The following is a 12903-nucleotide window of genomic DNA, read 5'->3' on the forward strand; positions in this document are numbered from 1 at the left end:
TTACTAGTAATACTAAAATAAACTTTGAATGTTAAAAACATATAAGGTATTTTAATTCCATATTTTATTTATTTACTAGATAAATTAATGAAATTTTGTGTTGTTGCTCGTACACTACATGTTTGTATAAATAATCATATAAGTGCTTACTATTTTTTTATATGCACCTCACATAAATAAAGTGTTTGAAAAATATGGTTTTCAGTATAACATATTTCACGTATAATTATTTATCACAGTTATTATTGTGTTGTTAGATATATATTTCATGCTAAATAAATATAAATTAAAATTTTTAAATTGGTTTAAAATAATTTCTTCACAACGGTCTGAAAAAAGGTAAAATAGTGCTGAGATTTTTAGCAGACACATTGCAGTAAATCACCAAAATTGTTAGATATTTTTCAAAAATTGGCCAGAATTGAAAGGTTTAATTTAATTGACATTTATCTCAGCCTAAAAAGAACTCAGCAACACTCAAATTTTATTAATTGAATAATGGAAAAATAATTTTTTTTAAATAGGAAACCTTTCCTAACAAGTTTTTGACTACAAAGGTAAATGAGATAAAACAAAAGCCTACGTACTGAGAAGTTTGGCTCTTTCTTTGTAGATATCTCAGCAATTTCGTCAACCTTCGAATTTTCTGTCCTTGTAGCTTCGGCAGCATTAAGACTGGTTTCCTCAATAATCAGCATCTGATTTCTTAGATCTCTAATTACTTCCTCTTCTACTTCTGATGGAGTTGGTAAGGGGACTGCTAATTCAGAATCCGTAGATGAAGTAGAAGGTTTAGCCTTCACTTTTGGTTTAGCAACCTTTGGTGGCAATCTGTACAATAAACAAAACATAGTCAAGAACAAATCAATGTGTAATTTTATCAAAACTACATCCTGATATGCCACAACAATCTTGAAAACACCCCATCACATCGGTTTCCCACCAAATTTAGAGCAGCATTGGTCAGTTCTGCGACTGTTGTGTTGAAATTGCCATTCACAATAATCACAATATCATCTGCGTACCCTGTGCAAAGACACCGCTACTGTTCAAAGACATTAGCAGGTCGTCCACTAGGTTCCACATGAGAGGAGAAAGGACGCCGCCCTGTGGACAGCCCCTCGTAGTCCTTGCACTGACACTTGCTCCCATAAGGGTGGTAACAACCACCCTGTCTGTGAGCAAGGCCCTTATCCAGTCATATATTTGACCATCAATACCATGTCTGGAGACAGCATTGATAATCACCTGAGTGCCCGTATTGTCAAAGGCTTCTTCGATGTCCAAAAAGACACCTATGGCTACCTCTTTTGCTGCCAGCGTCTTCTCAATCCTGCATACCAATTGATGCCATATCATTGATACCAGGCATACTTTGGTGAATAACATTACCTTAGCACCAAATTTTTTTTACCACATACGAAAAAAAAGAACGTAGTGCGCTTCTAAACGTCTTGGTTTCTGTAACTAGTACTGGAGATTTTAGGTTATGTTATAGTTAGATTTTATTTTGAAATGTCAGACATTTGTAAAAGGTTTTAAAAGCATAACCAATCTAAGTAATGTTAATGATCTCTATTGAAGGTACTAATAGAAAAGAATTCTTTCACTGAGGTTTAAACATTGGTGTTTAACAAATCAAAGAAGGCTACAGATAGATGATATTGGTAGGGTCTAGTTTTTTAAAAGATAAACTGCTGTTAAAAGTAACTTGGTTTATAAAAATGACCATATTATTTAATTTAATTTTGTATTTTAAATTAAGAGAATAGATTTTTTTGTAATTTTTACAAAAAATTTAGAACTTTATTTCCTAACCATGCTGCTTTTAATAAAACCTCTCCACAAAAATCTTGAAATAATTGAGGTTTTAAATATTTTAATAACACTTCATATACTAATGTAAATATTGGTTCTGGAGGCTAAGTATTATAGAACTTCAGACTGTTTTTCGATAATTATTATTGTAATCTCTCACAGAATACTAATGCTATTTAATAAGTGCTACAAGACAAATATTTTTGCTAAAAATTCTGAAGAGCTTGTAGCATTTTTATTAGAAAATTTTCATTTCAGCTTAAACCCTATAATAAGATAAGGTGATATAGCTTGTCTAAGAAAGCTTAGATAAGAAACTGCTCTAATAATCAATAGTTTATATAATTTTTCATTTTTATTGAATTGTACCATGAATTTGAATTTAGATTAAATTAACGTGATAAATACCCTTTTTAGATTTTTATCAGTAAATATACTAATTTTAACTAAAAATCCTTGTTTTATATGTTTTGCGTTTACCTCTTATGGCATATTTATAATAAAAATTAGCTTTGAACTTAAAGAAATATATATCTTATAGATGTTTTTGTGTTAAAGGAAGATTGCAGAATTCATTAGCAGCGTGCGAACGGTTAATATTACCAACTTTATCAACAGAATCATTATTAGAAGAATATTCTCAATAACGGAACAGCCAAGCTAACACTTACACAAATATTTACTTACACTTGTCTGGATGATTTTATGTTCTTCTGAGCTGACCTCTTTAGAACTACTGGTGTTTGAGGTGATGTTAACCTTTTCGATTTCACTTCTTTGTTCAGATTGAAGTTGAACTGAAAATAAAGACACTTATTATTTAAATTATTACTAAAATTCTCAGCAACCACCCATCAGGTGTATAACTTATAAAACGCGTTATAAATAGAGGTAATATAGCATAGCTAAGGCCATACCACTGTCATGCAGCTATGTGCCTCTCTTTCCCCTTTAATACTCTGTAACTACTCACTACACGACATAGCCTACACTAGCCATGGAAACAAAAGTCTCAATTTGTACTTGAACATCGCTAGAGTTAATGCAATCAGAGCAACATGCTGGAGAATTGGCCTAGAAGATTTCACTTCTGGTTAGTTTATACCTACATTCGTTGGTTCTAGAAGTACCAACATTGAATATAGTAAAACCGACTTTTGTCACTTAAAAATGGACAACTAAAAGGAAATATACCGTGAACGATGATTGTTGGGAGTTGGTGGAGGCCTTCTTAGTATTGAAGATTTTTGCAAAGCCTATATTTAAAGGAATGCTATCCCCTACCCCTTTTGACTGGTAAAGGTTTAAACAGAGAAAGCTTTCCTCTTCTTCTAAGGTTACATGACTAAAATAGTATCCATTATCCCTCTCTCTTCGTGGTGGCTGTACCATGCAATCTCAGCAGGAGACAGCTCCAACGCCCAAGGACTGAAAATCCTATTACTCTGGAAGCCATAAGAGACCTTATATGTCTCAGTACAGTGAGAGCTCCCAGTACAGTACTAGAAAAAAAGATAGACAGGAGAATGAAGTGCCATACCTTGACAAAAAGCAAACAATTCTATTTAGGCAGTAATTTCCTAACAAATGTTTTTCACATGACATGACATTTCTGATTTATAAAGGTTACCACATACCTGGTGTAAAGCCAATCTGTTCGATATCTCATATTATAGGTTTGCTATGTTTAGTTATAACAATAACAATATTTTTAAGTTACTCACCAAAGTTTTTCTATCATTAAAAGGAAACATCCGCACTGGAGATTTGTGAAACACTTTCATTGGGTTCTGAGAACTTCCCTGGCATACTTTCCCTCTGGCTCTTGTCATCCTCATTTCTGGTTGGGATTTAACTGGTAAATTTGTGGGTTGCTTCTTGTTTTTCGTCTTGATATTAGATAGATCTTTTAAAACTGGGGATGAACCGTGATGAGGGATTCCCACCTTGAAAGGTGGGCGAGCCTTTTCTTTTAGCAATTTTTTTATTGCTTCTTTTTCAGCCTTAAATTTTAATAGTGCTTGCTTACGATCCACTCTCTCTTGGTCGGGCTGCTTCTTTTCTACTGGATCTGAAATAAAACACAAATTGTGTTGTAACATTGCAAGCAAATAAAAATGTTGATTAACTTTACACTTGTTAAAATTGATGAATTTGAGTATCATGAGAGTTACTTATAAAATATTACAATGTTTTCATTACCAAGCATTACTTAACAATCTCTGTGAATGTTATACAGTTTGCTAATGGAACTGTAGTAGTAAATTTTCTACCAAACAAATGTAACATTTTTTTTATTGCTTTGTTAATTTAAACTGTTTTTGCATGTATATTATATAACCGAAAGAGTTAAAGCTCTGACCCACCAGCAAGTGTAACACCTTGGTAAGTATAAAACAGCATTTGAGATACATGACCGTATACAAGGAGGGTTTGAAAATTTCTCAGAATCACTACCAAATGAGTGAACTTGTGCCATGAGGTTCTCATGTAAAATAGGACATGCTTCATCAATACCGTGCCATTAAATACACATGTAAATTTCAATGCTCTGGGTAGAAATCTTAGGTAGGGATAATCTATCTATATCTCTGTGTAGTGATTTAGGAAAATCAATAAAAATCTAGATTCAATCAAAGAATCATTACTTAGCATAAAAACAAGGTAATCCCTTTTTGTGTTAGATGACATGCCACCTTGCCACAACAAGTGTCCATACTAATTTTCCCTGTCTTTCACTGATTCCTAGTGGATACTGATGTGGTGTTTAGTATATTTGTTCCCTGCAGTGACATGATTATGCTGTTGTTAACCTTGATTAGGGCTAATTCATTACCACTTAGTCTAAATTCTGTGAATGCTTAACATTAATTAGGCCTTAAGGTTTTTGGACACCTGAAGAAGGGGATAGATTTCAGACTTTAATAAGCGGCCTACACTCTTTATTTGATTGATATTGTCGAATGGTTCAATTATTTTATCCGAAGGAATAATTTGATATTACAATTTATTTAACTTAGCATATGATTTCAAATTATTAGTTATAGTAATTTTGGTACTTATGCACTATACGGACCCCACATATTTTTTTACAAATCGGGAACAGTGAGGTTATGTTAAATTACTATCATAAAAAATCTAACCTAACCTACGTCAGGAGGCTAGATAGTGGAAATGCAGAGCGGGCGCATGAGCCACTGCCTGATAAAAGCCATCGGCATATACCGCGCGACAGTACAGTCATTCCAATGCGTCGCTATGCTGATTTGGGAGCTGCCGTTTACAGAGGAAGAAGCCGTGGGTTTTTTCCTATCGCAAGGTCTGCAGCCCGTGACAATATTATGCAAAGGAGGACATGCTATGAAGTATTTCAACAAACAATACCCTTTTTGGAAATGCAATGTCAGACCGAGCAAGAAGAAAGTGGAGTTTCGTTTTGGTACGCTACACTTATGGCTGCTATTCTGGAGCATATTTAATCAGGTAGTACAATTATGTCTGACTGCTGGAAAAGATACAAAACCGGTGAACTGGAAAGTGCTGGATTTGAACATTTTTCAATCAACCACAGCTACAACTTCATAGATCCCGAAACTGAAGCCAACACACAGCGGGTAGAAAGAATGTGGGGTAGTGTGAAGTGAAATGAAATGAAAAATTCTTTATTTATACAGGCAAAGTTAGGGCCGCATGGCCCTTTCTTACACTTAACCTGCGACAACGTAAAATTTAAAACATTAATTAAGTATTACCTTAAGAATAAAATATTAAAGAAATAATTACATTTAAACAATGCACGTGGTGAAATTAATATAATATTAATTAATATTAACATGATAAAATTTAAATTTAACAAATTAATAAGTTAACTTATTCTGTAATTCTAAAAACTTATAAAATAAAATTACACTGTTAATACATACAGAAAACTAAAGTAGTTATTGGTAATGAGTCCTAACCACACACAATCTCACATTTACCCCTCTGTCAGTGTTACGCTCACAGCATCTCAGACCAGACCTGCCTCGGCTAACCGCTTAAGATAGATCTTTCAGTTTCGCCACAAACCAGGAACAGCTATCGATGGAAGTAATTGTTTGCTGAAGGGCATTCCAAAACCTACAAGCCATTACATGAAAGGACTTATCAAACGCTGCAGTACTGTGCTGAGGCATATGCAAAGTGGTGCAATAAGGTCCAAAGGGGAACTGATCGGCATCATCTGGATATCTACTTGGCGGAATACATGTGGTGGTCGGCAGTAGTGGAGACCGGAGGCAATAGGTTTGATGCGTTGCTAGCTGCTCATCGTAGCCTTCTGGGATGATGCCAATACACAGTAACCATTTTTTCTCTCTATCTGTTCATTATTGTAAATACATTCATATTCATGCTACCTACCGTAAAACCGTCTTGACCCGGACAGGGGTGGTTGACCCGGACGGCCCTGCCGCGATCGTTAAAAATAATTCTTGTGAAATCACTAGTCAACATAACCTTTTACAACAGATCACATTTGAATTGTTATGAAATGTACAAAAGAACTGTATAATCACTGTAACTGTCATTGGTTTAGTTATTATTCTCTACCAGTATGACCAACATAATGTTATGACAGCAAAAAAAAAAATTTGTCTGGCTAAGACATATAACATCGAAAGTAAGATATTTAATCGAAACTGAACGATGTTATTCGATTCCCTACTTTATCGCAGCCAACATATCGATGGTTTTATGATTTAATTCATTACAGAAAAATAATATTTGACTTAAACGAATTCCATTCTTGACTCGGACACACCGACTGCCGATATTCTTAGCGCCAATTTCGCTGTCACGACTTTACCCGCCAATTCTCCACTTCAGTACGTCATTGTGTTAACCTAACATTTTCGTTTGCACAGTGTATTCTTCCCGTACTGGTGTTTATCCTATTTATGTTTAGTTTTCAGTGATTATTATTATCCTTTATAAGTTAACTTAATTCAGTTTTAAAGTGAATTAGTGAATATGAGTGCCGCTAAAGGAAGACTAGAACTAATTAACAAAGCCGTACAGGAAATAAAAGACAAAAAACTTTCAGTGAGAGCTGCTGCTAAAAAGTACAATCTCCCTAAATCCACATTAAGTGACCACTCATCCGGGAAATATACAGGATCTCACGGTAAAAAACCAGTGTTCAATGATACCGAGGAGGATGTAATATGTGCTCACATTGAAAAGGTTGCGGAATGGGGATTTCCGTTCTCTAGGTTAGATTTAAGATTAGTTGTTAGGTTATATTTAGAAAAAGAAGGACGTATTATCCCATTGTTCAAAAACAACATTCCAGGCGAAGAGTGGGTAAATGGGTTTTTGAGCAGACATCCACAACTAAGACTCCGGATGAGCCGGAATATCACATTCAGGAGGGCAAAAGTGAACCATGATGACATTTCAACATTTTTTGACAACTTAAAATCCACTACTGATGGAATACCTGCCTCTCATATCCTGAACTATGATGAGACCAACCTTAGTGATGATCCGGGCTCGGAGAAATGTATTTTTAAAAGGGGCACAAAATACCCCGAAAGAATCATGAATTCGTCCAAAAGTGCCGTATCAATCATGTTTGCTGGCACTGCTTCTGGTGAGCTGCTGCCTCCATACGTTTGCTATAAGGCGGAAAGGCTTTATGACACTTGGGTCATGGGAGGCCCACCTGGAGCAAGATACAACCGATCGAAGACTGGGTGGATTGACGAGGCCACATTTAGCGATTGGTTTAAAACCATAGTTTTGCCATGGGCAAAGAATAAGGAGGGGACAAAGGTCATGTTAGGTGACAACTTGTCAACCCACTTTTCAAGTGAAGTGTTGAGATTGTGTGCAGAACACAACATAAAATTCGCCTGCTTGCCTCCAAATGCAACGCATTTGTTGCAGCCACTTGATGTAGCCTTTTTTAGGCCTTTAAAAGGTGCTTGGAGACAGACCTTACTTGAGTGGAAGTTAGAAGCTGACCGGAGGTTAACATCTGTTCCAAAGCATGTATTTCCTCTACTTTTAACCCTCCATCGGGCGCTTAAAATTAGAAACACCATCAGGCGCTCACGGAGGTTTCCTCCAGGTTAGTGAATAATGGATATTATAGTCGTTTAAACTGTTTTTATTTGTTTAAATATTCATACTGATTTAATTACAATGTAATATATTCATTTTTAGAATTTAAATAAAAATTACTCTCTTATGTAATGAATTTTCCAAATAAGAATTTCGAAATTTAAAAAAATGTTATTGTATAGTAACAACATGATTTATTTTAAGGAATAATGCAATTAATTGTAAAAATGTTTAACCTTCTGTAATAATATATGGAAATTAACTTAGTTTTTAACTTCTTACAAAAACAACTTACTTCAATTCTTGAGATATTATACAATTGTAATGTCAATTATTATTCTAAAATCAAAATTTATTCTTTACTAAACATTTTTTAACACTACACAAAGTTTCAAAACATTTTCCTTCTGGTTCTTATAACGACAATGTTCACTCCATAAACAGTACTGAAATGTTCCCTAGCACACGGGTACTGTACTGACAAGTCTCTCGTCTTCATTCTCCATTTCACAAAATTGAAATAAAATATATTGTAAAACTTAAAAAGAAACCATCACAGGTCAGACATTTAGGCGCACACGGATTATTACTCCATAAAAACTAAACACTATAAGGCGCTCAAGGAGATTTCGTCCAAGGACTACAAACACGACATCGGGCGCTCACGGAGGAATCGTCCAGTCTCGCACGGAAGTAGACCTCATACTGACAGATTTTGACAAAGATAAGCGGGAGGCTATTGTTTCGCTTCCCCGAAAGATGCTCGTGAAGTACACTGCGGGACACGACTGCTAACATCAGAAAAGTAGTACTATTTTTAATAATAAAAAATACACGGAGGAAAACTCCGTTTAGCGCCCGATGGAGGGTTAAGTAAGCTTTGTGAGACGATCTCCAACAACCAATCAAAGAACTTGCAATCTGGTTTCCGGACTTGTGGTATAATTCCACATGATCCTCAGCAAGTTCTGAAGAAGCTCCCCAAAGATAAAAAAAACCACACTGAAGAATCTCCAACAAAAAAGTGTAAAAGTTTAGTTGGTGAAGCTGTCCTTGAATTCCTTTCCAAGAAACGACACGGGACATTGTCTCAGAAAGTGCCTAGGAAGAAAAAAATCAACGTTTCGCCAGGCCTAAGTATTTCCGTTCAGGACATTGATGGAGATGGAAATATAGCAGGCCCTTCTACCAGCTGCCAAGACAAGTGTCCATCACGAAAGAGGTTAAGATACAACTCTAGTTCAAGTGAAGATGGACATTTTTCATTAAAAGATTCGTCCGATGAGTTTCACTTGTCAGAACCTGAAGGCCCGGTCGAAAATGACACAGAATTAGTTTTTAAAGACCCTTGTGTTGGTGACTGGCTTCTAATTAAATTCCCGGGGAAGAAAACTATCAAACATTATGTTGGTGTGGTTGAAGATGTTGCTCCTGGCCAAGGACTTCACATTAAGTTTGTCAGAAATGTGGGAAACTTCATTTTTAAGTGGCCTGAACCAGAGGACAAATCTATTGTCGACTACGACCAAGTCGAGAGAAACGTTGGACTGCCAACTTTCAATTATAAAAATGATAGATTAATTAGTATCTATTAAGTTCAAATGTAGTTTTGATGCATATAATGTCCAGTAATTAAAATGTAAAACTCCTTTGTTGTTTACCTATATGTAGTAACGTGTTCATTTTAAACAATAAATTTTATACTCTTTGTATCAGACCTCAATTTTTTTTATTCTCCTTGTCATCAGACCAAATGTTTTCAGATCGTTTTCTAACCAATTAGTAATGTTGTAAACAAGCTGATATCTTCATTTATGTGTCCGGGATCGGACGTAGGAGGTTAGTTCACATTTTATAATGCATTTATACGTAGTGTCCGGGTCAACAACGTTTTGCCTGGTTGACCCGGACACTTTTCAATTATTTTTTTTAATTATTTTGCATTCTGGATAATGTAAATAACACATCAATACAATAATAAAGAACTAATTAATAATATCTTAAACGTTTCATAGTAATACATTAAAAATTAAACACGTAATGCTGTAAAAACAATAATAAGTGTCCGGGTCAAGACGGTTTTACGGTACATATTTTTTTATCCTCCTAACTGTGCCCAATTTGTAAAAACAGGTGGGGTCCGTATAGTGCATAAGTACCGTAATTTTTATGTAAACAATAAACAACAACTAGTAATTAATAATTTAAATCTTGAAAATGGTTATAAATGTGAGAAAAATATATTAAATATTTCTCACAAATGACAGGATTTGTTTAAGTGGCTTCAACATATAGGTTTGGCTCCTGGTAACACATGATGAGAATTCTTTCCTCCATTCCACAAAAGCGGTTACTCATTGATATCAAGCTTGGCAAGTTATAAATAGGCTACTGTGAGATTTCTTTGATATCTTAATCTATAGTTGGTTTTGTTTTGCAATGTTATTGTTAAGTTTATGTTTTTAAAACTGCAATATACTAGATTCTTCTTGTTACATTAATTTATTAAGACTCTTATTGTATACGATTTTTACATATCGAAGTTAGATAATATATTGAATTCTTCGATAATAGCAATTTAATAACGAGTGTAAGCCGTTTATTAAAGTCACCCCGATTTCATTACTAAAAGTATAATGTGATATTTTGTAACATTAACAATGGCAAATGTCCTAAAACCTATGATCCTTTCAATTCATCTGTCATCAATAATTAGCTTTAAAATTATTACTAGTAGTTATATGATGTCAGGAACTACATTGCAAGGCAAGTGGGAGCTAGATTACCTTGACTTGGTAAGGTGTCCTATTGACTTACTGGGCATGAAGACAATACTTTCAAATTTTTAAAAATAAACCCTGGGAAATAGTCTGAACCTCAGAGTATTAAGATCATGAGTTAGATGCTTAACCAATTGAGAATATAGTCTACACATACTCTATGTCTAAACAGATTTCTAATTGTGCTATAGACTATAAGGGCTAACTATATTGAAATAGTATCCTACCTACCTTCAGTAACACTTGAGCCTTCATTTAAAATATTTCTGTTTGCATTAAAATTCTTAGTTCTCCTAGCATGTCTGTCTAAATTTAGTTTTTGTCTTTGTCCCTCTTGTCGCTTAACACCTACATTTCCAAATCTGGAGGGTCTGATTTTATACATATTCAAGTAGGCTCGGTTATCCATATTACTAAATAACAAAACTTAATTGTTAACTAGGGTGAAATCAAGTTATAATTGTGTAGAATAATTTACGAATATAATAAATTCAGAAACTATAACAATTATGAGTACATTACAATATCAACGAAAATATGTGCACACAACAAACACTGATAATTAATTAGTCTTGCTTGAATCTGTCTCGAAAATTCCTACTTTATTTATCATGAATTTTAATCACATAAAGAAGTCAGATTAATACAGCTGCACTCAACATTTTGGCGGTTAAGAAGCGCTAACGTCAGCGAACTCGGGTGAGAGAAAAGAGAAACGGTTAACTTTTAAAATAACAGAAGACAATCATAGAGTAAAAATAAAAATCTACTAGAGTTGACATAGACATTCAAATGAGCAGTGAGCGACACCAAGTACACATCCAAAGCCAACTTGAAACCATAATACAATTTTATCTTATAACTTTAAATACATCACAAAACAGGTTTATCACGTAAGATAGGACAGACAGAATATACTTACTTGATTCTTCGTCCTTGGTATCAATGAGAATAGACGGCGTCTTAATCTTAAGGATAAACACCTAACCAGACACTTATAAAACATATTATATTAAAATGTTCGAAGAAGGCGTTGTAAATAAATTCGTTAAAATAATTATCATGTCCTCAGGTGAATAAATGGGATCAGCAAGAGTTTATTTTATAGAGTCACTTTAATATTTGTTTAATTGAGATTCTTCATGTTTGAGGTGAGTTTGTTGAACATATACTGGAACCTGGATGACGATCCTGTGTCTTCTTAAATCTACACCAAAGAACGTCAAAAACATGGCTTTTCTGATTGTATGAATAAACATCAGTTCTTGTTCGATACCTGTTTTCCCCTGTTTAGGTTTACTTCAGCGTAGAAACAATATTATCTATACGCTGTAGAAATAACCAACTCAATTAAAACTGGCCTACGGTGTTATCTACGACTAGCTACAGTCAACAATCTGACACCTGTCTTCGTAGTATGACAATTCTATTCACTCTAGTTAAGACTTCCTAAAAAAAATATTCCATAAGAGTGACTTTTAAATGGGCTCTATTATTCCATTATTCAGTGGCTTCATTTTTTCAGATGGCTTCAGTTTGCGAATGAAACAAATAACCCTAGAAATTTTAATATAAACAGTATCAGACTGTTTAATCCAGGTCATCGTGATAACCAACCGAAATCCCAAATCGTTGACTTCATTGTAAGCCAAACCATAACGTTTTAGAAGAATGAAATGCAATATTTATGTTTTTGATTAATTAAACTGTAGTTTATTTAATCCAACCCACCCCCTTGCTAAAGCAAAGACCTGTTCTTCTCCTCGAGCCACTGTGTGAGTATTTTTTTCCAGATGTAGTCAACTGTAATCAGTTGAAATACGCTAAGAGCAGAGAATGACCATGCAGGTGCAAGCCATTAACCGTAATAAAAAGGAGTGGGGTCCAAAACCCAACCCTCAGGGACAATACAGGGTTATTTATAAAGTGTTATAAAGGAGCACATTTTCCGCTCTGAATAGAGGCATTCCACTGATACAAATTCAGAACGGTTTTAAAACATTAGACACATATGAAAACATTAATTTAAACCTTCACTTAGACTTAACTGTGGAATTGTTACATAAGTTAATGAAATTAACGATAAATTCAATCCTGATTTATTTGATTGATATTTATAATGTTTATATATATATATATATATATATATATATATATATATATATATATATATATATATATATATATATATATTAACAAG

The 12903-nt window shown here is 34.3% G+C and overlaps 1 protein-coding gene across 2 annotated transcripts in view; it reads right to left on the minus strand.

Annotated features, from left to right (window-relative positions):
• Positions 1-11396, minus strand: part of LOC124373340 (disks large-associated protein 5-like) — a 51715-nt gene extending 40319 nt beyond the window's left edge. The window contains exons 1-4 of one of the 2 annotated variants that reach the window (XM_046831725.1): positions 10935-11396; positions 3543-3889; positions 2506-2615; positions 588-831 (exon numbers count right to left, since the gene is read on the minus strand). In XM_046831725.1, the coding sequence (XP_046687681.1) occupies positions 588-831; positions 2506-2615; positions 3543-3889; positions 10935-11112 (879 nt within the window). In that variant the 5' untranslated portion in view covers positions 11113-11396. The remainder of the gene's footprint in view (positions 1-587; positions 832-2505; positions 2616-3542; positions 3890-10934) is intronic. The other variant, XM_046831722.1, reaches the window with a different exon arrangement.
• Positions 11397-12903: the final 1507 nt, after the last annotated feature.

This window comes from Homalodisca vitripennis, chromosome 1 (assembly GCF_021130785.1).
Source record: "Homalodisca vitripennis isolate AUS2020 chromosome 1, UT_GWSS_2.1, whole genome shotgun sequence".
NCBI lineage: Eukaryota > Metazoa > Arthropoda > Insecta > Hemiptera > Cicadellidae > Homalodisca > Homalodisca vitripennis.